This window comes from Heterocephalus glaber, unplaced genomic scaffold, assembly GCF_053883595.1.
Source record: "Heterocephalus glaber isolate CG9 unplaced genomic scaffold, H.glaber_assembly_v1.0 deba00001707, whole genome shotgun sequence".
NCBI classification, from domain to species: domain Eukaryota; kingdom Metazoa; phylum Chordata; class Mammalia; order Rodentia; family Bathyergidae; genus Heterocephalus; species Heterocephalus glaber.
Genome location: NW_028258427.1, coordinates 1,796,109 through 1,821,178, shown reverse-complemented (window position 1 = coordinate 1,821,178; position 25,070 = coordinate 1,796,109). Strand labels below are relative to the sequence as shown.

The following is a 25,070-nucleotide window of genomic DNA, read 5'->3' as shown; positions in this document are numbered from 1 at the left end:
GATAACCCACAACGTGGGAAAAAATTTTCACCAGCGGTCCCTCAAAGGCCTACTATCTAGAATCTATAAAGAACTTAAAAAAACCAGTCCTCCCAAATTTCAAGACCCAATCCAAAAATGGGCATCTGAAATGAACAGACATTTCTCACACAAAGAAGTAGAAATGGCAAATAAACATATGAAAAAATGTTCGACATCACTGGTTATTCAAGAGATGCAAATGAAAACAATGCTGAGATTCCACTTCACCCCAGAAAGAGTGGCTCCTATCAAGAAATCAACCAATAACAAATGCTGGCGGGGCTGTGGGGAAAGAGGAACACTGCTCCACTGCTGGTGGGAGTGTAGACAGATGCAACCACTGTGGAAATCAGTATGGAAATACCTCAAAGAACTAGGACTGGAAGTCCCATTTGACCCCACTATTCCCCTGCTGGGGATCTTCCCCAAAGAATTAAAAGAATCATACCACAGTGATTTATGTGCACCGATGTTCATAGCAGCACAGTTTGTAATAGCTAAAACTTGGAAGCAGCCCAAATGCCCATCAACTGGAGACTGGATAAAGAAAATGTGGCTTTTTTATAAATGGAATACTACTCAGCCATAAAAACCAAGAAATTAGAGACATTTATAGCTAAGTGGATGCACATTGAGGTGATACTCATAAGTGAAATAAATAGGGCACACGTGTAAATATGGAATAGTTTCTCTAGTGTGAGAAACTGAAAGTGTAAATAAGGACTAAAAGGTATAATAGATAATGTGAAATAGGAAGAAAAGGGGCACAGGGGACAGGGAAGTGGGCTGGGTAGGGGAAAGGAAGGAAGAGAATAGAATTAATATGAGAAAATGAAAAAAAGGAAATAAAGTCTTTGTAAATAGGGAGGGATGGAGGGGTTGAAGGGAGGGCAGGGGAAGGGGAAAAAATAAGAACCAAGAGAGATTATGTAAAGGTGCAAATTTCCAATGATGAATGAATTTATATTTTATACATAAAATGTACCAATAAAAGGATATACAGTGGGAAAAAAAGAAAACTATGATAATTTCACAGCACGTTGTATTTTTCTGCTTGGGCTGCTATGACAGAATACCATGCCATGGTGGCTTAAAGAAAAGATATTTGTTTTCTCACAGTCCTGGAGGGTGAAAGACTGAGATCAAAGTGCCCTTGGCCACTAGAGAAATGCAAATGAAAATAACACTGAGATTCCATCTCATTCCAGAAAAAATGCCATCATCAAGAAATCTTCCAACAACAAATGCTAGAGAGGCTCTGTGTGTGTGTGTGGGGGGGCACAACCCTTTTTCATTGTTAGTGGGAGGGTAAACTGGTACAACCACTATGGAAATCAGTATAGAGAGTCCTCAAAACACTGAAAATAGGGGCCAGGGATTTTAGCTCAGCGGCACTGGCACCAGCACCGCATCTTCCTTGCAAGCACAAGGTCCTGAGTTCGATCCCAGGTACCAAAAAAAAAAAAAAAGGAAAGAAAAAAGAAAACGAGTTGAAAATAGACATTCCATTTGACCCAGCTATTCCCCATCTAGGTATCTTCCCCAAAGACACCATATTACACCAATACCTGCATAACCATGTTTATAACAGCACAATTCTTAATAGTTAAATCTTGGAAGCCACTTATGTATTTATCAGTAGGTGAAAGAATAAAGAAAATATGGTATTTATATATGGTGGAGTACTACTCTGCCCCAAAGAAGGATAAGCCTAAGTCATTTGTAGTTCAAAACCATAATGTTATGTGAAGTAAATCAGACATGTAAGCTTAACTATCACAGTGTTCCTCTTAGATGAGAAACCCAGTATATAAATAAAGTGCAAAATAAAAGACAATAGAAAAAAAAGAGAAAAAATTATTGTAATCCAACATGGTTAATATATCTAAAAGTGTACCTTGATTTAGCATAATCATTTTATGTGTTTTGTATCTTTTTTTCATCTGTTAGTCTGGCTGTTAATCTGCTTATGATAACTAATGCTTAAAAATGAATTTGATGCTTTCCAAAAATAAAGATATGTACCTGTACCAACTCCCCACAATGAATGTAATTATTATATATGGCAAACGTACTAATAATAAAAATAAAAAGAAGAGGAAAGAAAAAAGCAAAGAACAAGGTACCAGTGGAGTTGATTTCTGTTGCGGCTCCCTTGGCATGCAGGCTGCCACCTTCCCACTGTGCTCATGTGGCATTCACTCTGTGCACATGTGCATTCCCGGTGTCTCTTTCTCTTATGAAGACACCAGTCCTTTCGGAGTAGGGGCCCACACTTATGCCTCATTTAGCTTGTTATCTCCTAGAGGCCTTGTCTTCAAATACTGTCATGTAGGATGTCAGAACTCCAACAAATGAGTTTTGGAAGACACACAATTCAGACCATAAAATACAGGAGCCAGAATTTATTTCCCTCTTCATGGTAGTGAAAGAGAGCTGCCCCTTGGGGAGCTAAGAAGAGCTCTTTCAAGTAAAACTACCCCCTAAACTTATTTTCAAATTTTTGAGTTAGTGTAATTCCAAACCAGGAAAGTTTTAATGAAATATTGCTTCCTACTAGTTTTAACGTCTTTCAACTTTTTCAGGAAAATGTCAGGTGGTCAGGATTAATTTCGCCTCATCAGTTGCTTTCATTTTGAAAACCTAAAAAAGACCTTAATTGCTTAGAATAACGTTGCTAACCTATATGGCATCTTTCAGAAGCCAAAATCCCATTTTGAAAGGAGCTCTGTTTATGTTATGTTTAACCCTATTTACTAAACAGTGAAATGAGAGCTAGTTTATTGGTGAAATATGAAACTATAGATTTTTTTTGTATTAAATTCTTTTATTGGTACATTGTAGGTATACAACACAATTACATTTCTCATTGGGAATTGTACCTTTATATAATGCATCTTGGTTCTTATTTTTTCCCCATTCCTAGCCCTCCCTTCACGCCCTCCACCCTTCCCTATTTACAAAGACTTTATTTCCATTTCTCATCACTTTTTCCTTTCCCTTCTTTCCTTTCCCCTGTGCCTCCCACTACCCCTACCCCTTTGGACCTTTTATTCCTATTTTACATTATCGATTATTCATTCTAATAACTGGTACATTTTAGTTATACAATATAATGACATTCATCATTGGAAGTTTGCACCTTTACAGTCTCTTGGTTCTTGTTTTTCACCCATGCCCAGCCCTCCCTTCAACCCCTCCAGCCCTCCCTATTTAAAAAAAATTTTGTTCCTGTTTTTCCATTTTCTCATATTAATCCCATTCCCTTCTATCCTTTCCCTTAGCCCTCCCACTTCCTTCCCCTTTGCCCCGTTTCTTCCTATTTCACATGACCTATTATACATTTAGTCCTTATTTACACTTTCAGTTTCTCACACCAGAGAAACTATTCGGTATTTACACATCTGTGTCCTATTTATTTCACTTAAGAGTATTGCCTCAACGTGCATCCACTTAGCTATGAATGTCTCTAATTTCTCATTTTTTATGGCTGAGTAGTACTCCATTTTATTAAAAAACCACATTTTCTTTATCCAGTCTCCAGTTGATGGGCATTTGGGCTGTTTCCAAGTTTTACCTATTACAAACTGCTCTGCTATGAACATGGGTGCACGTATATCACTGTGGTATGATTCTTTTAATTCTTTGGGGAAGATCCCCAGCAGTGGAATAGCGGGGTCAAATGGGATTTCCAGTCCTAGTTCTTTGAGGTATCTCCATACTGATTCCCACAGTGGTTGCACCTGTCTACACTCCCACCAGCAGTGGAGCTGGGTTCCTCTTTCCCCACAGCCCCGCCAGCATTTGTTAATGGTTGATTTCATGATAGCAGCCATTCTTTCTGGAGTGAAGTGGAATCTCAGCGTTGTTTTCATTTGCATCTCTCGAATGACCAGTGATGTTGAACATTTTTTCATGTATTTATTTGCTACGAAACTATAGATTTAAAGTGTAAAAATTTTAATAGAGTTATCTGGGAATGTTTTCCAGATAATAGAAATTTCTTTTTTTTGGTGTTAAATTCTTTTATTGGTACATTGTAGGTATACAACACAATTACATTTCTCATTGGGAATTGTACCTTTATATAATGCATCTTGGTTCTTATTTTTTCCCCATTCCTAGCCCTCCCTTCACGCCCTCCACCCTTCCTTATTTACAAAGACTTTATTTCCATTTCTTCCATTTCTCAGCATTTTTTCCTTTCCCTTCTTTCCTTTCCCCTGCCCCTCCCACTACACCTACCCCTTTGGACCTTTTCTTCCTATTTTACATTATCGATTATTCATTCTAATCATTGGTACATTTTAGGTATACAATATAATGACATTGATCATTGGAAATTTGCACCTTTACATAGTCTCTCTTGGTTCTTATTTTGCAGCCTTGCCCAGCCCTCCCTTCAACCCCTCCAGCCCTCCCTATTTACAAAGATTTTGTTCCTGTTTTTCCATTTTCTCATATTAATCCCATTCCCTTCTATCCTTTCCACTAGCCCTCCCACTTCCTTCCCCTTTACCCCTTTTTTTCCTTTTTCACATGATGTATTATACATTTAGTCCTTATTTACACTTTCAGTTTCTCACACCAGAGAAACTATTTGGTATTTACACATCTGTGTCCTATTTATTTCACTTAAGAGTATTGCCTCAACGTGCATCCACTTAGCTATAAATGTCTCTAATTTCTCATTTTTTATGGCTGAGTAGTACTCCATTTTATAAAAAAACCACATTTTCTTTATCCAGTCTCCAGTTGATGGGCATTTGGGCTGTTTCCAAGTTTTAGCTATTACAAACTGCGCTGCTATGAACATGGGTGCACATAAATCACTGTGGTATGATTCTTTTAATTCTTTGGGGAAGATCCCCAGCAGGGGAATAGTGGGGTCAAATGGGACTTCCAGTCCTAGTTCTTTGAGGTATCTCCATACTGATTTCCACAGTGCTTGCACCAGTCTACACTCCCACCAGCAGTGGAGCAGGGTTCCTCTTTCCCCACAGCCCCGCCAGCATTTGTTAATCGTTGATTTCATGATAGCAGCCATTCTTTCTGGAGTGAAGTGGAATCTCAGCGTTGTTTTCATTTGCATCTCTCGAATGACCAGTGATGTTGAACATTTTTTCATGTATTTATTTGCTATTTCTACTTCTTTGTCTGAAAAATGTCTGTTCATTTCAGCTGCCCATTTTTTGATTGGGTCTTTAAATTTGGGAGGTCTGATCTTTTAAAGTTCTTTATAGATTCGAGATAGTAGACCTTTGTCTGAGGAAGAGCAGGTAAAGATTTTTTCCCACATTGTGGGTTGTCTCTTCACACTGCTGGTGGTTTCTCTTGCTGTGCAGAAGCTTTTTAATAAGAAGAGATCCCATTTGTTGATTGTTTGTGCTAGGTCATGGGCAACTGAGGTTTTGTTCATAAAATCTTTTCCTACACCGATGTCTTCAAGGGTTCTACCTAACCTCTGTTCCAACTGGTTCAGAGTTTCTATTTTAATATTTAGATCTTTACTCCATTTTGATTTTAGTTCAGTGCATGGTGAGAGATACAGGTCTAGTTTTAATCTTTGGCAAGTTGAAGCCCAATTTTTCCAGCACCATTTATTAAAGAGGCTATCTTTCCTCCAGTGAGGGTGTTTGGCTGTCAAAGATGAGATGGCTGGGTGTGTCTGGCATTGTTTCTGCATCTTCTAATCCGTTCCACTGGTCCTCAAGTCTGTTTCTTTGCCAGTACCATGCTGTTTTTATCACAGTAGCTTTGTGGTATAGTTGCAGGTTGGGGATTGTGATACCCCCTGCCATGTCTCTGTTACCTAGAATTGCTTTTGCTATTCTGGGTCTCTTCTTGCTCCAAATGAATTTTTGGATTGTTTTCTCGAGGTGCATGAAGTATGCTGCTGGGATCTCAGTTGGAATTGCATTAAAACTATATAGGAGTTTTGGCAGTATGGCCATTTTCACTATATTAATCCTTCCTACCCAGGAGCAGGGGATGTCTGTCCATTTTCTGATATCATCTTCAATCTCTCTTTTCATAGTGCCATAGTTTTCAGAGAAGAGGTCTTTGATTTCTTTCATTAGGATGATTCCTAGGTATTTCAGTTTTTTGGATGCTATTGTGAAAGGAATTATTTGCCCTATTTCTCTCTCAGTGAGTCTGTTGTTTGTGTAAAGGAAAGGTATTGATTTTTTTGTGTTGACCTTGTATCCACCTACTTTACTGAATTTGGTTATTAAGTCTAGAAGACTTTTGGTGGAGTTCTTGGGGTCTTCTATATAGAGTATCATGTCATCTGCAAATAATGACAATTTGACTTCTTCATTACCTATCTTTATTCCTTTTATTTCTTTCTCTTGTCTAATTGCCGTGGCTAATGTTTCCAGAACTATATCGAACAAGAGTGGTGATAGTGGACATCCTTGTCTTGTTCCTGATTTGAGTGTGAAGGATTTCAGTGTTTGACCATTTAGTATGATATTGGCTGTTGGTTTTTCATAGGTGGCTTCTATCAGTTTGAGGTAGAGACCATCTATTGCAATTTTTTGTTGGGTTTTTATCATAAATGCGTGTTGGATTTTGTCAAATGCTTTTTCTGTGTCTATGGAGATAATCATATGGTTTTTGTCCTTGGCTCGATTGATGTAGTGTATTACATTGATCGATTTTCGTATATTGACCCTTCCCTGCATCCCTGGGATGAATCCCACTTGATCAGGGTGTATGATCTTCTTGATGATCTTCTGCATTCTGTTTGCCATTATCTTATTAAGCATTTTTGCATCTCTGTTCATTAGTGAGATTGGCCTATAGTTCTCTTTTTCAATTGGGTGTCTCTCTGCTTTGGGGATCAAGGTGATGCTTGCTTCCAGGAATGAATTTGGGAGTATTGCTTCCCTTTCAATTTCATTGAAGAGTTTAAACAGTAGTGGCAGCAGTTCCTCTCTAAATGTCTTGTAGAATTCAGCAGTGAAGCCATCAGGGCCCGGGCTTTTCTTAGTTGATAAGTTTTTAATTACATTTTTCATTTCATTGGTTGACATTGGGTTGTTCAGAATTTTTAGGTCTTCTTCATTCAACTTTGGTAATTCATATGTATCTAGGAATCTGTCCATTTCTTCTGTGGTGTCCATCTTATTGGCGTATAGGTTCTGGAAGTAGGTATTGATGATCCTCTGGATTTCTGCTGGGTCTGTTGTCATTTCACCCTTTTCATTCCTAATTGCATGGATTTGGGCCTTTTCTTTTCTTTTTCTGACAAGGTTGGCTAAAGGTTTGTCAATTTTGTTGATTCTTTCGAAGAACCAACTCTTGGCTTCATTGATTTTTTGTATCATTCTCTTAGTTTCCATTGAATTGATTTCTCCTCTGATCTTTATAATTTCTTCCCTTGTATGAGCTTTGGGGTTGTCCTGCTCTTCTTTTTCTAGAAGCTTGAGGTTCAGCATCAGGTTGTTTAATTGGGATCGTTCTGGTTTCCTAATATGAGTATTCACTACTATGAATTTCCCTTGTAAGACAGCTTTCATTGTGTCCCATAGATTCTGATATGTTGTATTGTCATTGTCATTTAATTGAAGAAACTGTCTGATTTCTTCTTTAATTTCCTCTGTAACCCATTGGTTATTCAGAAGTGTGTTGTTCAATTTCCACGTTTATGAAATTTTTTGAGTTTCTTTTGCTATGGATCTCCAAGTTCATCGCACTGTGGTCTGATAATTTACAGGGGATAACTTCAATTCCTTTGCACTTACTTAAACATGTTCTATGTGTGAGTATGTGGTCTATTTTGGAGAATGACCCATGTGCAGCTGAGAAGAATGTGTATTCTGATTTTGTGGGGTGGAAGACTCTGTAAACATCTGTTAAGTTCATTTGTTCAAGAGTTCGATTGAGTTCTAGTACTTTATTACTTATTTTTAGTCTAGTTGATCTATCTATTTGTGACAATGGGGTGTTGAGGTCCCCCACTACAATTGTATTAGTGCATGTATGACTTTTCATGTCCGTTAGTATTTGTTTTATATAGTTGGGTGCACTAGTGTTTGATGCATAGATATTTATGATGGTCATCTCTTCCTCTTGGATTCTTCCCTTTACAATGATGTAGTGTCCTTCTTCATCTCTCTTAATCAGTGTTGGTTTGAAATCTACTTGATCTGCCAAGAAGATAGCTACTCCTGCTTTTTTTCGGGTTCCTGTCGCATGCAGTATTGTTTTCCACCCTTTCACTTTCAGTCTATGAGTTTCCTTTTGAATTAAGTGTGTTTCTTGTATGCAGCATATTGTTGGATTTTGCTTCTTGACCCATTCTGCCAGTCTATTTCTTTTGATTGGTGAATTGAGACCATTAACGTTGATGGTTATAACTGAAACATATTGACTTGTCATTGCCATGACTTTTTCTTTTTGTTGGGTTCTCCCCCTTTCCATTGAATTTCTTGTCATGGCAGATGGGTTCATTCTGCTTTGCTTCCTGGGGTTGTGATCCTCAATGTCTGTTCCTAGGATATTGTGTAAAATTCTTTGGAGTGCTGGTTTGGTATTCACGAAGTTCCCAAGGTGCTCCTTGCCAGGAAAGTATCTTATTTCTCCATCCATTTTGAAAGATAGTTTTGCAGGGTCCATCAATCTGGGTTGGAGGCTGTTTTCTTTTAGGGCTTGGAATATGTCACTCCAAGCTCTTTTTGCCTTGATGGTTTGTGTTGAGAAGTCTGCTGTGATTCTGATGGGCTTTCCCCTGTATGTGATTTGTTTCTTTTCTCTGACTGCTTGGAGAGCTTTGTTCTTCTGTTGTGTTTCTGGAATCTTAAGAATTATATGCCCATGTGTAGATCTTCTTTGATCAAGGCTATTTGGAGTCCTATATGCCTCACCTATCTGCATGTCGAGCTCTTTTCCCCTGCTTGGGAAGTTTTCTGCCATTATTTCTGTGAAGAGATTTTTTATGTCATCTGTACTCTCTCCTGTTTCTTCATTGAGCCCAATCAGTCTTATGTTATTCTTTTTTGCATCATCTCGCAGCTGCTGGATTGATTTCTCATGTTCCCTTATAATTTTGAAGCAATTTTTCTTTTCCTGGTCACTAATTGCAATCTTATCTTCTATATCTGAAATTCTGTCCTCACATTGGCTCATTCTGCTGTGTAGACTTTCAGTGGAGCTTTTAATCTCCTGGAAATCTATTTGCATCTGTTTTATGGATTCCATTTGTTTCTTATGTTGGGATTCCATCATGTTCCTGAGCTCCTCTCTAGATTTATTAATCATGTCTTGCACTAGGGGCACAATTTCTCCTGTTATCTGAGAAATTATTTCTGATTTCATTTTTTCCAGATCCCCTTTGGTTGCCAGTTCAGTGGGTCCAGGTGGTTGAGTATCAGAGTGTTCCATCTCATTTCCCTTTGGGGTTGCTGTAGGTGATCTGGAAGTCTAGTTTTGAGACTTATTTACGTGTTTTCTCATTTTGACTGGGCGGGGGGGGCTGTTGCTACCTGCACAGATTACCTCCTCTGAGCTGGGAGAGGTGGGACAGGGGCCGGGAGCAGCGCTAGGGATGGTGACCCAAAAGCCCTTTCCTGTGGGCTAAGAGCAATGGGAGGGATGGTGGCCGGGAAGCCCCTTCCTCTGGACCAGGAGCAGTGGGATGGTGGCTCAGAAGCCTCTACCTCTGGGCCGGGAGCAGTGGGAGGGCTGTTGGCCCAGAAGCCCCTTCCTCTGGGCCAGGACCAGCGGAACAGAAGGCGGCCCAAAAGCCCCCACACCCCCCGGCCGGGAGCAGCGGGAGGGACAGCGACCGGGAAGCCCCCCCTCTGGACCAGGAGCAGTGGGATGACGGCCCAGAAGCCCCCATCCCTGGGCCGGGAACAGCGGGACCCAGCACCCCGGTCTGGTGGTCTGGTGTCCCCCGCGTCCTCGCAGGGTGGAATCAGGTGGCTGCCTGTCCGCATCGGGGTGACTTGATGTCTTCCGCATGCCTCAAGACCTCAGCAGGGCGTGCACAGACCTGCCTGTCTGCAGCGGGCTGATTCGGCGTGCCCTGTGAGACCCAGGACCTGCCTGTCTGCAGCGGGCCGATTCGGCGTGCTCTGTGCGACCCAGGACCTCGGTAGGGCATGGGTAGACCTGCCTGCCTGCAGCGGGGCAATCAGGCGTCCTCCGCGAGACACAGGACCCCGGTAGGGCGTGCACAGACCTGCCTGTCCGCAGCGGGGTGATTCGGCGTGTTCTGCGCGACCCAGGACCTGCCTGTCTGGAGCGGGCTGATTCGGCGTGCTCCACAGGACTCAGGACCTCGGTAGGGCATGGGCAGACCTGCCCGTCTGCAGCGGGGTGCCTAGGCGTCCTCCGCGTGACCCAGGACCCCGGCAGGGCGCGCACAGACCTGCCCGTCTGCAGCGGGAAATTTCTTACAAATTCAACTTGAAGACTTGAATTCTAGATACCTGTGGTGGTTGATACGCATATGCTCTTCAATACTAGTGTTACTGAAAAATGAATATATTCAACCATATGTTGGTGTTATTCAATTCTTATATGTAAGGAAGGTATATTTAAATTATAATATTACCAAGTCTCGTACTACTTTTTGTGCAGTAAAATATATAATCTAAGATTTATAATGCAACTCATTGCTACATACCGTATTTCTCATTTACAGCAGTCTACATTTATTCATGTACAACAATATACATTTACTCATATACACCATCTACATTTATTCATGTACAAAATTTACATTTATTCAAATACAGTCATATCATCTTCTGGGACATTGTCATAACTCTCCAAACTCGGAATTCTGACTGGATTTTTTGCGACTCCATTTCCCGTAGAATCATTGGCCCCAATCTCTTGTGTCTGTCAACATGTCTGTCAGTGATTTTATCCCATGACTTTTTCACCCAAGTCAAGTCACGACCTCTTAGAGGCTAGACCTCACAAAGTTTCCATTAAATCAAGTCTTAATTGAAGACTTACAGGACAGGAGTGGCAATAAAAATGATGACAGTTAAGAACGATGGGCCACACTAAAGCAACAAAAAATTGCAGGCACCAAAATTCAGAAAATGTTTATTTCACATGAGTACTGTTTATTTCACATGAGTGCTTTAAGTCTGTTGCAATACACGAAGTACTGACTTATGAAGATTCGTATTAGACATAACCACATACGTTCGTTATCAAGTGTGCACATTATATGTGTGTTGTGTCTGTACTCCGATTGGTCATTCAGCAATAAGTCTCGAGTTCATCTCTTTACATAGGCATTTACCTTTTGTGCAAATGTGCCCACGTGGGTATTTACAAATAATTATAATTTATATTATCATTATTAATGTCAATATTTATATATTAATATTATTTTATAATTCAATACATCCATTATGTGTTGCAATGGTTGTACTAAATCTGTCTGGCTGACAATCTTAACTGGGGCTTATTTTTGGGGTACGGCATATACACACAGTACACCCCCTCAGCGTTGGGGCTCCGAGTTTGCGGCCTCAATCTTTTGAGGATTTTTCCTTACAACTTGTTTAATTGCTTGCGGAAATACCCACAGTTTCACGGAATCCTCAAATATCTTCCTCAATTGTTTTTTTCTGGCGGGGGGGCAGGAGGCTTGCAAGTAGCCAACTCGAGAGCATTATTCAGTTCTCCTTGCTTCTGATTGGCTGCTGCCCTGTAACCCTGGCAGATGCACCAGCATTCTTGCATCATAACAGGTTGCTGTACCACGTGTAGCTATCTCGAGTGTTCTCAGTTTTGTTCTTCTTAAAGCCTTAAGATCCCTAAGACACCATGAAAACGCCCTGCACCTTCTAAGGCTTTATTAATTTATATTATTAAATTTATTAATTTAATATTTTATTAAATTAAATTATATAACTGTGGGACACATAGCATATTTAGGGTTTAAACTATAAAAATAGGCATTTAGGTGCCAGGGATTTAGCTCAATGCTTCCACCGCCTGCCTCACAAGCGGAAGGACCCGAGTTCGATCCCTGGTACCAAAAAAAAAAAAAAAAATAGGCATTTATACTCATTTTTCTGACCATATCTGAAATTCATGATTTTTCTTAATTCACGGGTGCTCTAGGAACATAATCCCCCTGAATTTCAAGGGTCCACTGTATTATGAGCATCCTGAAAAATCATGCTCTGGCTTATTTTCCAGTTAGGTATTGTTTTCAGGGAAACACGGTAATTGATTTACAAAGGATGAAATATAATACGTATTTGGAAATGTGCCTAAAACAAATATATCTGCACAGTTTAATTAGAAAGAGCCATGTAAATACCTCACAAATCAAGAAATGCAGCGTGTGTGCTGGTTGTGGAGCTTACAAGTAGAGTGTTTGCCTAGCATGTCAATGCCCTAGATTCAATGCCACCAGCACTGAACAAAAAAGGAGAAAAAGCATCGTTATACCCTGAAGTCTTCCATGTGCCTCTGCTTCGGCCTGATACTCTTCTTTCAGTTCCCTAGAATTCATCCTTGCTCTGACTTTTATAAATTCCCGCCTCTTTTCATTATAATTTATATGTACAAATGCATCCTTAAGCAAGAGCTTAATCTGTCTTATTTTTAAACTTTGTCTGAATATAATCATGCTGTATTTACTGTTTAGTCTTGCTTTTTTGCCTGTCTGTATGAGAGAAATCTGTGTTGTTGTAAGCAGTTGTAGTTCATTAAATGTCATGGCTAGTGTTGCATTGTATACAAATCCATGGAGACAGATATTGAGGGAATTTACAGCTTTTGACCATTACAAATGTTGCTGCCATGAACATTTTTATACCTACATCCTGGTATACCTGGACAAAAACTTCTTAAGAGTAGGTGTATGACTTTATACATATCTTCAACTTTAGTAAATTAAAGCAATTACTGCTTTACAAAGTGATTATATCACTTTATAAAATTCCACCAAGAGTGGTAAGACTCATTGCTCCTCATGCATACCAATATCTGATTATTGTCAGCTGTGTTTCTCAATCTTTGTGCTCATTTTTTTTTTCTTTTTGTACCAGGGATTGAACTCCGGACCTTCCGCTTTCGAAGCAGGCGGTGGAACCACTGAACTAAATCCCTGGCCCCTGTGCTCAGTTTTTTATTCAGCTGTCTTTTTCTTTTCTTTCCCCCTCCCTCCCTTCCCAGGGTCTTCTCATTGAAGTATGCCCTCAACCCCTATTTTATTTTTTTGACAAGTTCTCACTAAGTTGCTTAGTTGTACCAGCTGGGCTCAAACTTGTAATCTTCCTGCCTTAGCCTCCCACAGTGATGGGATTATGGGATATCCTTACCATTCCTGGCCGTTGGCTTTTTTCATCTTTTTTTTTTTTCCCTTTGGCTTTATGAGACAGGGTCTCATTATGTATTTCAGACTGGCCTTGAACTCATAGCGATCTTCCTGCCTCAACCTCCCGAGGGCTGGGATTTCAGGTTTGTGCCACCATGCCCAGCTTCTCTTTTAAAATCATTTTTGTAGAATTTCTGTATTTTTGATACTAATCAGTTATATATGCTAACAAATCTTTCATTTGTGGCTTGCCTTTCACCCTTTTTATAGTGCTGAGTAGAGGTTATTAATTTTAATGTACTCTGATACATCAGAAATTTCCTTCATAGATTTGTGCTTCTTGTAACTTGAATAGGAAATTCAACCTCGTTCCAGAACCATGAAATTATTTGCTTATATTAAGTACTAAAAGCATATAAATTTGCATTTCACATTTAGTTTCAATCCACCTGGAATTGACTTTTCTGTGCATTGAGGGTGCAATTAAGTTTTAGTTCACATAGGCACTGTTTCAGCCTCATTTGTTGTTATATGCCGTTCTTATTCCACTGTTTTGCAGTGTTACGCCTTTCCCATCTGAAATGTCCATGTATGTGATACTATCTCTAGACTGTAATATGTTCCATTCCTCTGTTTGTCTCTTCACCATACGAGTTAATCAGTATACCTTAATTTTTTAAATACACAATTCTTACTAAATTGCCCAGATTGGACTTGAAATTGTGATCCTCCTGGCTCAGTCTCCTATAATGCTGAGATTACAGGCATGCACCATCATGAAGATTGATATCTAGGAGGACAAGTCCTTCTTCTCTCTCAAGATTATCTTGGCTATCCTTGACCCTTTGTATTTTCATATACATTTTATGACTAGCTCATCAAAATCAGCAGCAGCAACAACAACAGCAACAATAGTAACAGCAATCACTGGTATGCTGAGTTGGGTTAGGATTTGACATCTGCCTTACTGTCCATGAACTTGGTTCAGCTGTATTGTGACCCAAGATTTCTTTAGTGTTTCTCATTAAAGTTTTATAATTTACTCCATAGCAACATGGTGGAGTAAACACATCACATCTTGCATTATATTGATTCCTAAGTTCTTGACCTTTTAAATGCTGTTATAAATGTTACCTGTTTTTGAATCTCATTTTGTACTTGGTCGTGCTGGTATATACCTATGATTTGAGTTTAGAAACTGTCAAACTGTTCTCTAGGGTGGCTTTATCATTTTGCATTGCTGGAGAATGTAGAATTTCTGTTGTTATTCAAGCTCTCTGGGCCTTGGAATTGTGTTCTTTGTTTTGCCATTATATTGCTCTTCATGGTTTTTATATGCAAAAATACATATTTCAGTGGTACATGCACACCCATGTTTATGGCAGCACAACTCATAAGAGCTAAATCTTGGAATTAGTCTTTATGCCTATCAACAGATAACTGGAAAAAGAAAATGTTTTCACAATGAATTAATGCTCTGTGATAGAGGATAAATCGAATCCTTTGTGGGAAAATGGATGCACCTTCAGTCCACAATGCTAAAAGTGAAATAAATCAGACACAAAAGGTTAAATATCATATGGCTTCTCTTATGTAAGAAACCCAAAGTATAAGTAAAGCACAGAATAAAGATGATAGGAAACAAGGTGACTGTATAAAAGGGAAGGGGATCTGGGGTGAGATGGGAAAGAGGGGAAGTGAAAGGGCAGGAAAAAGGATCAAGATACAGTATGTATGTGTATCAATACTCCACAGTTAATATGTATCACAAGCATATACTAATAAAAATTTAGAATATAACCAGTAAGGTGATGTAAAGCTAGGCTGCAAAGTTATCACAGGGGCTAGGTTTTTTTTTTTTGTTCACCTTCACAGTGAGGACCTTGCCCTTAGGTATTCTAGATTAACCCTTGGCATGCTGTCATGGCCTGTGGGACACATTTTAACTTCTTGGAAAATTTCTAGCTATTTTTAGGATGGCGAAATGTGAAGGGCTAGTCCAAATCAACAGTGCTTTAACAATGTGTTTACAATATCTTCAAAATGATTGTTAAGTCCTAAGTACTCCTGCTCATCCACTGAAGAGGATCACCAAAGTATAATCAATAGTAGAGAAGATATTACTGTGATGGGAAATAGGAAGGAAGAAAGGAACCAGCACTTAACAAATTCTTTCTACATACAAATTGCCATTTTGAACTCTAACTTCTAAGGTAGTTATTAGTGTTATTTTGCAGATGAAGAAGCTAAAGCTCAAAGAGGTAAAGAGACCAATTCAAAGTCACAAAATGTGAGTACCACACAAGGATGCCATCACTCCCCCAGTTGCCCAGCAGGCATGAAGAGGATGCCCCCCTGCCCCACCTGTTGGGGGCGTCAAATTGCCAACTCCTACCTGGTTCTGCACCTTGGATCCTCTCAGCACAGGGCCACAGAGGTGACTATCAATCAACCTGATTGAGGACAAGGCCAACACCCTGTGGAAAAGATACGCCTGGAAGAGTTGACAGCTTCAGGGAGAAATAATCCACAGGACAGCAGCAGCACAAGCTCCAAGAAAAGCCCACGCTGACTTAAACTAAAAAAAGAGCATGGTGTTTTACCCCAAGAGTGACTTCTTCATGGAAGGCTAGGGTTCAAGAAGAAATCAGTGCAGCATCCACTTTAATGCCAGAGTATAATCAGGTGCCATTTTGGGAAGTGGCTGATTGGGACTGAGCCACAGAAGAACTATATTACAGGTTCACTCCAGAACTGAAGTGTTATCGTACCACAGTGATTGGGTGAGAGACAGCCACAGGAGACAGAGAACGAGGGCTAGACATAGATCCCCTGAGAAGTTCAAGCACAGACCAGGAAGGACACAGGGCCTGCAGTCCATGGTGGGAAGCTAGAAGACAGGGCTGTGGTTGGTGGTCAATTAATAAGAGATATCCTAAAAACAGGAGAACATGAAAAATGGATCCTGTGTGTAGATGACACAAAGAAGAGTAGTCTAAAATTAATTGGAACTGGTGAAAAATTAGAAGGCAGCACAAAGAACATAAAAACCTGTTTATAGAAGAGCAGAAAACTTTCCAAACATGAAAATAAAATTTAACATACAGATAAGACAGGTATATAGAAACTCAAATAGCTATGATCAGAAAAGAACCACTCCATGACACATAATCAAAATACCAGAAATCCAGCACAGGAATAGATTCTTAAAAGCTGTTAGAGAAAAGTAATGAACCACTCATAAAGAAAAACCCATTAGGAAAACAGCAGACTTCTCAAAAAGACTTAAAGGCAAGGAAAGCTTAGAATTAAGTGTTTCAAGCCCTAAAACAAAACAACTTACAACACAGAGTGATATATCCAGAAAAATTATCTTTTAAAATTGATGAAGAAATATGATATTTTCATGATAAAGAGCACCAAAAGAAATTCATAACCCACAAACTAGCACTCAAAAAAATTCCAAAGGATATCCTAGAAAGAGACAATAAGGTGAACAATGCCAAAAGGGCCAATATAATAAATGAACCAGGTAGGCAAGCAAAAGTAGAAGGGAAAGAAAAGTAGTCAGGAGCAGGAAAATAACACAATGAGAGGAATAAGACAATACATATCAATTATAACTATCAATGTGAATGATCTCAATTCACCAGTCAAAAAACACATTAGCAGAAGAGATGGGAAACAAAATCCAACAGTATGCTGTATTCGAAAGAAATTCATAGACTAGAAAAGGATGGAAAGCAATATTCCATGCAATGAGAACCTGAAAACAAGCAGGGGTAGCTATCCTATTTTCAGACAAAGTGGGCTTTAAACTAAAATTGATTAGAAGAGTCAAAAAAGGTTAAGGGAACTGTTGGTTAAGGAAGTGTATTGCTTAAGTGCACTATTCAACAGGAAGAGATAACAACTATAAACATATATGCACCAAACAAGAGTGCATTTTTCTTCTTAAAACAAAATCCTATTACACATAAAAGATCAGGTAAACATCAATACAATTATATTAGGGGAATCTCAAAACCCTTCTAACACAAATAGATCAACTAAACAAGACAAAAATAAAGTATCACAGATGAACCAAACCTTCAAACAGATGGGACTTAATAGATATACAGTGTTCCCCCAAATGGTAACAGACTATACATTCTTTTTAGTAGCATATGCAATTTTATCCAAAATAAGCCACACATTAGTCAATAAAGCATTCCTAAGTGCAAAATAATCAAAATTTTACCATGCATATTATCAAATCATAGTGCAATGATACTAGAAATCAATGGCAAAAGAAACCACAGAAATGCACATGCATGGAAATTAAATAACACACACTTGAATAAATCAGTAGGTTACAGAATAAATTAAGGAAGACATAAAATAGTTCAAGAATTAAATGACAATGCCAATCAGTACACCATAGCAGAACTTATGGGACACAATGAAAGCAGCCCTAAGAGGGAAGTTTATAGCTGTGAATGCCCACATCAGAAAAGTGGAATAAGCCCAAATAAATAACCTAAAAATGCACCTCAAGGTCCTAGAAAAAGAAGAATTCAAATCCAGAAGTAGTACAAAAAAGAAAATTATAAAAATTAGAGCAGAAATCAATGAAACAGAAATCAATGAAACTAAAAACAAAATACAAAGCATCAATGAATTGGAGGAATTGGAGAGTTATTTGAAAAAATAAACAAAAGAGACAAATCTTTAGCCAAGCTCTCTCTCTCAGTCACAAACACAAAGACACACATAAATGGAATTAGAAATCAAAAAGGTGAAATCACAATGGACACTACTAAAATCCAAATTATTAGCAACTACTTCACAAACCTATACATCAATAAATTGGAAAAGTCAGAAGAACTGGAGAGATTCCTATAACATATGAATTACCAAAACTGAACCAAGTTCAGTGAATAATCCAAGAACAGGGAATGAAATTCAACTGCTAAAAAAAGAACAAAACAAAGTAAAGCAAGCAAGCAACCAACAACCTCTTCAGCACCTTCAAAACAAAAAACTACTAATCAAGAAAAGCCTAGGACCTGATAGATTCATGGCTGAATGGTACAAGAACTTCAAGGAAGATCAATGCCAATACTCTTCAAACTCTTTGATGAAACTGAAAGGGAAAGAGTACTCCTGAAGTCATTCCTGGACGCCATCATCACCTTGATTCCAAAACCAGACAAGGATCTAACCAAAAAAAGAGAACTACAGACCAATCTCTCTAATAAACATAGATGCAAAAATCCTCAAGATAATGGGAAACAGAGTGCAACAAATCATTAAAAAGATCATACACCCTGACCACGTAGGTTTTATCCCAGGGACACAAGGATGGTTCAATATATGGATATCAATAAATGTAATCCATTGATTAACTATTGGTCAACTTGGAACACCCTGGCCTGAACCGTGTCAGTGTGGATCTGGGCAATGGAAGACACACCTGAGGATTGTTGCCAATGGCATAAAAAGAGAACTGGAGAAGATTTTATGCTGATGATTTTCTTGGAGAAGCTTGCCACAGCTGGTTTTCCTGATACAAACTCGGCTGTTCTCACTTGGGTCCTCACCGTCACCGGGGATGGCTACTGTTCTTGTTAGGGGAGCTCTGGTCTAGGCCTTCCTGGCTCCTGTGCAATCTCTCAGCCTGGTGGCACAAATCCTTCACCCCTCTGGTGCAGACGTCCTAGCTTCCACCACTGGCCTCTTGGCCTTCTTGGTGTAGATCCTCCATAAGGACTTGCATGAGACATTGGCTTGGGCTCTAGGCCTTTAGGTGGACTTGTGTGGGACATTGCCATGGGATCCAGGCCCTTGGCTGGATTCTTCAGGTCTCTAGTGTGTGGACAGGTTTCTTGCACTCCTTTGCAATTGACTTTTTGGGTGAATATTATAAAATAATCCTATAATTTGTGTTTTGTATTAAAATTGATTCCCTTGCAAACCCTGACTACAACAATCACATAAACAGAACAAAAATCGCATAATCATCTCAACACAGAAAGAGCTTTTGACAAAAATCCAACATTCATTCATGATAACCCCCCCCACCGAAATAGGTATAGAAAGACCTTATGTCAATCTGATAAAAACCATTTATGACAGACCTACTGCCAATATCATATTAAATGGGGAAAAAATGAAAGCCTTCTCTAAAAGAAGGAACAAGACAAGGATGTCCACTGTCACTATTCCTGTTCAACATAGTCCTTGAAACATTTGCCAGAGCAATCAGGCAAGAGAAAGAAGTATAAGGGACACACATAGGAATTGAAGAAATCAAAGTATCATTATTTGCAGATGACATGATCCTTTACTTACAAGACTCAACAATTTCCACCAAGGGCTGGGAATTTAGCTCAGGGGCACAGCATCTGTCTGGCAAGTGCAAAGTCCTGAGTTAGATCCCTGGTACCGGAAAAAAAAATTTCCACCAAAACACTTCTAGAATTACCACATTCAGTGGAGGAGTAGGATACAAAAATCAACACCCTCAAAAATCAATAGTTTTCTTATATAACAACAATAAACTCAAGAATGAAATTTGGAAAATAATACCATTCACAATAGTATCAAGAAAAATCAAATACTCAGAACTTAATTTAACCAAGGAAGTGAAGGACCTATATAATAAAAATTACATCACTGAAAAAGGGGATTGAAGAGACATCAGGAAATGGAAACATCTCATTTTACTGGATAGGCAGAGCCAATATAATCAAAATGACTATTCTTCCACTGATATATAGATTTAACACAATCCCAATCAAAATACCAATAGTATTCATCACAGATCCAGAGAAAACAATCCTAAAATTCATATGGAACCAGAAGAGACCCAGAGTAGCAAAAGCAATCTTAGGTAACAAAAGAGACATCACAATCTCAGATTTGAAATTATTACAGAGCTACAGTGATAAAAGCATGGGTACTGGCACAAAAATAGACATGTGGATCAATGGAACAGAATAGAGCAGTAGTGGTGAGCCTATGGCATCCATATTATTTTTCTTTTCAGACAAGTATGTTAATGTATGAGTTGTTTTTTCTAAACTAAAATATCAATATTCAGGTTTAATTGCAGTGTTGGTACTATGTGATAAATAAGTGGGTTTGTGGTTGCAGTTTGAGCACTTGTTTCTAAAAGGTTTGATATCACTGGAATAGAAGCAGACACAACACCATCACTGGAATATAGGAAGCAGAAACATTCTTGTTTGATAAAGGGGCCAAAAACATATTGGAGGAAAGATAGCCTCTTTAATAAACGGTGATGGGAAAACTGTTTATCCACACGCAGAACATTGAGTCTTGACCCACATAGCTTGCCATGTACTAGACTAAAATAAAAATAGATCAAAGATGTAAATGTTCAAACACTTAATCTGCTGGAAGACAAAATAGACAAAATAGACACTTCTCAGCTCTTTTTTTCATCCTCTACCCCTCCTATGCCTCCCTGCTCTTGCAACTCTTAACCCCCTTCCATTTACAAAAATGCTATGTATTTCTATTTTTCTTCAACTTTTTTACTCCATCCCCTTTCCCTTCCCTTTCCATCTCTTTGTTCCCCTTCCCATTTGAGAAAGCTCTCCCTACTTCCTATTCTTTTACTTTGCTCTTTATATTTTGAGTTTCTCATATGAGAGAAACCATGCAATATTTAAGCTTCTATGTCTGATTTATTTCACTTAATACAGTATTATGGTCTCAAGGTGTACCCATTTACCAAGTGCCTCAAGTGTATGCTTTATGGCAGAGTTGTGCTCCATTAAGTATAAACACTACATGTTCTTTATCCATTTGTTTATCAATGGGCATATAGGCCATTTTCAAGATTTACCTATTATGAGTTGTGCTGCTATAAACATGGGTATGAATGTATCACTAATATGATCTCTTTAACTCTGGGGAAGATACCTAGAAGACATATAGCTAGGTCAAATGGGGTTTATATTTTTAGTCTTTTCAGAACCTCCATACTGATTTGTTTCTATTTTTTTTTTTTTTTTTTTTTTGGTACTGGGGATTGAACTCAGGTCCTTGTGCTTGCGCAGCAGGCAGCGAAACCACTGGGCTAAATCCCCGGCTGACAAGTCATTTGTAAGACTCATACTTTCTAACTTGATAGATACTAAGCCTGTGTCTTGAAAACATGGAGTGCTTGGCATTCCAGCTCCTGGCAGAGCACTGTGGGCTGGTAACTGTTGAGTGAATGTGAGTACTATCAGGAGAACTCCGTGTTGTTCCTGACTTACAAACAGGGAATGGACAAGTCAGCTTCCCTCAGTGTCAGGGTCCAGATAAGTGATTTATAATTCAAAACCTCGAGTGCCTCTTCAGCTCCAAAATAATTGTTTAAAAACTGACCACAACACTTTCTTTCAGTAAGGCATATTTATTAGGAAGACACATTAACATGCTTAGATACACAGTAAATAATTAAACACATGCCACTCTCAGTGAACTGTAAAGAAAAAAACAGCATGAAGGGAAAAATTGTTTTCAGAGAAATTTTTGTATTTTAGAGCTATCACATGTCTATTTGCATATTAGAAAATTATTAGACTTCATATATAAACTTGTTTCTCAATCTTTTTTTTTTTGGTACCGGGGATCGAACTCCGGTCCTTGAGCTTGCACAGCAGGCAGCGAAACCACTGAGCTAAATCCCTGGCCCTTGTTTCTCAATCTTACACTTCAGTCTCTTTGAAGTAAATTTTGGCAATGTGAATATAATATAAAATTTGCATTGAAGTTTGAATGTAAATTACAGACTTTTCTAAGCCTTTGAGAACAGAAATGCAATTGAAGATTTTTTTTCCCAGATGCTGCCTACAGTAGCTTCTTTTCAAGAAACCAAATGTTCTTCATTATCACATGATAAGGATTAGTTTTCACATGAACGTTTTTAGAGCACATTTATTCTTGGAGAGTACTATAATTTTTAGTCAATATGAGCAAGTAATGTACATATAAGTTGTGAACCACCAAGAATTTCGGTTTTCCAAAGAACATGATTTCCTCATGCCTGAAAGTAAAATTCTACCAATTCTATATAATTTTTAAAATGTAATTTGATAATTAGTTGTAGAAGTCTAATAAATCATCTGAAAATAATGACAACTATCACTTAATGAGCACTTACTCTGTGCTAGGCACCAAGCTAAGCATTTTACAAAAATCTCCCCATGTAATGTTTACAATAACTCAAGTGAGTTAGGTATACTATTAGCCCCATTGTGTAAACAAAAGTGAAGCACACAGTGGTTAAGGAAGAGCCAAATTCAAACAATATCTTTGCAAGCTCTGGAAGCAGGAGTTTAAGGCAAGTCTGTCTTGCTGTGACTCCAAAGCCAGAGTGCTCAATCACTACATCGTGTGCCAACAATGAGACCCCTGAACTGCTGTAATGAAGGTGCAGGTTTAATAACTCTATCTGTGATGCATCTGCAAAAGTATAATTTGTATTATCATAATAAGAAACAAGACCAATTTAAGTGGAATAAAAGAATCCTGCTCATTTAAATAGTTTTATTTACATGTCTTTATCCATCATTATTACTCTAATAAGATTATAAATACATAGACACCACAGTACATGCAATACATTCCACAAAGGAAGAAAAATGCACAGAACTACTGAATAATGAACCCAATTGTATACAAACTGCTTAAAAAAGACCTTGTGAGACAGTCAGACTGTATTTAATACTTTCCAAATAATTACCAAATGATGCATCATTTATAAATAATATTCAAAATCTCCTATTTTTTGATAAGCCAGAAGTTGGTTATTTCAACTAATCACATGAAAATTCATTCCATTAGGCAATATTAAACCCAAGTCACATAGCATCAAAATGAAACCGATGGGCTTCTTGTCGCTTTTCTCTATCATCTGCTTTCTGAAAAAGAAGTTTAGACCAGTTTAGAAATTATAAGAAAATGTTAAGGACACTCATTTCTGAAATACAAGTGATGAATTTTTAAACAGCCCTCAGGAATTAGCAGATAATAGGTGTGATTTTATAATGCAATAATGAAGCTATTTTATAATTAATGGTCTACTAGTTCAATTTAAAAATCAACAATAGATATTCCTTAAATTCTTAGCTTGTCCTTTATTTGAAAGTAGAAATAGGGCTGGGGATATAGCTCAGTGACGCTGCACCTGCCTGGCAAGTGCAAAGTCATGAGTTCGATCCCCCATACTAGAAAAAAAAAGAAAGTAGGAATAAACATTAGATTCTATAATGACAGATTCAACCACTGGCTTCCCACCCATTCTTAACACTGATGTTAATAGACAAACCTAAAGTATATTCATTTTTTTTGGTTAACCTAATGATTTAGCAGATGTTTATTGACCTCTACTCCAAGTAAGGTATTGTGTATGTTATTTTAGGGGATTAAAATATTCCCCAGTTTCATAGCTTGCTCTTCAGCAACTTAATACTTAGAAAGAAAAAAAAAATGAAACACACTGTCCTTCAGGTCACAAAGTGAGAATGTTACTTCTGAGAGAGATTACTTCTAGGTGTGAGTGAGGAAAGGGAAAGTTTGGAAAAAGTGGTATTTATGGAAATAGGAGGGAAGGGCATTCATTTCAAGCTGGGAGAACATGATCAGTCATGGGAATTCTGAAAGAAGAATGGAATATATGAAAGGAATCAGTAAGAAATAAGGATAAAAAGATATATTGTGGAGTCCTGTGAAATCATGTGAAGGTCTGGCTCAGGAATTCACACAGTTTATGCAGCAGACAGAGATTTTTGAGCAAGAGAGTGAAATAATTAAGGCTAAACTTACTGATGAGTAATCTGAAAGCAATAGGATATGTCAAATGGAAAGGGGAGAGAAAGAAATTAGAGATATCAGGTAGGATATAAAAAGGGGCTGAGCTACAGTGGTATTAGGAAAGAGGAAGTGGAGTCAGCTAAAGACAGTCTTATGGGGAATTGACAGAAGAGAGAGAAAGCTTTAGAATACTGATTTTGAGGTGCTTCTAAGTAATCTAGGTAGAAATAAAATGGTGACAGGTGGAAATGAGGGGAGAGAGCTTTAAGAGGCTCAGCATGGTAGGTAGAGCTCATGCTTGTAATCCCAGCTCCTCGGGAGTCTGAGGAAGGAAGTTTGAAAGTTTAAGGCCAGCCTGAACAACTCAGCAAGACCCTGCCTCCAGAAAGAAAGAAAAGAAAGAAAAGAAAAGAAAGGAAAAGAAAAGAAAGAAAGAAAGGAAGAAAAAGAAAAAAGGAACAAGTGGGCGTGGTGGTGTATGCCTGTAAGCCCAGCACTTGGAAGGCTGAGGCAAGAGGGATGCTGTGAATTCGAGGCCAGTCTGGGCTACATAGTGAGTTAGTTCAGCCTGAACTACAAATAGAGACCCTGTCAACAAAACCAACCAACCAACCAAACAAAAAACGGGGGAGTGGGAGAGAAAGGGTGGGGAATGGGGATGTAACTCAGCAATTCAGCAATTACTGGATTCAATCTCTAGTAGGGAGACAGGGAGAGAGAGAGAGAAGTAAAGATGCAAAGAAGTGTCTGGGAATATTTTGAGTTAATAGCTGAGCCATGATATTACATGAAATTGTGAGAGAAAGTGTATGAAAAGTTCATAGAGAAGATAGACTAGGGCAGACATTGTAGAAAGCTTGCATTGAGAGATTGGGAGAAAGTAGCAGCCAGCATACATAAAAAACAGGTTAAAGAAGAAGAACCAGCAAAG

General features: G+C 38.5%; 1 protein-coding gene and 1 long non-coding RNA gene across 15 annotated transcripts in view; one reads left to right on the top strand and one right to left on the bottom strand.

The window, feature by feature from the left end:
- LOC110347324 (uncharacterized) overlaps nucleotides 1-25,070 on the top strand; it is a 119,408-nt gene that overhangs the window by 9,106 nt on the left and 85,232 nt on the right. The window lies entirely within an intron of this gene.
- Nucleotides 22,854-25,070, bottom strand: part of Itfg1 (integrin alpha FG-GAP repeat containing 1) — a 286,118-nt gene continuing 283,901 nt past the window's right edge. For all 6 annotated transcript variants that reach the window (XM_087199355.1, XM_087199353.1, XM_004873895.4 and 3 more), the window contains one exon: nucleotides 22,854-23,247. In XM_087199355.1, coding sequence (XP_087055481.1) covers nucleotides 23,188-23,247 — 60 coding nt within the window. In that variant the 3' untranslated portion in view covers nucleotides 22,854-23,187. The remainder of the gene's footprint in view (nucleotides 23,248-25,070) is intronic.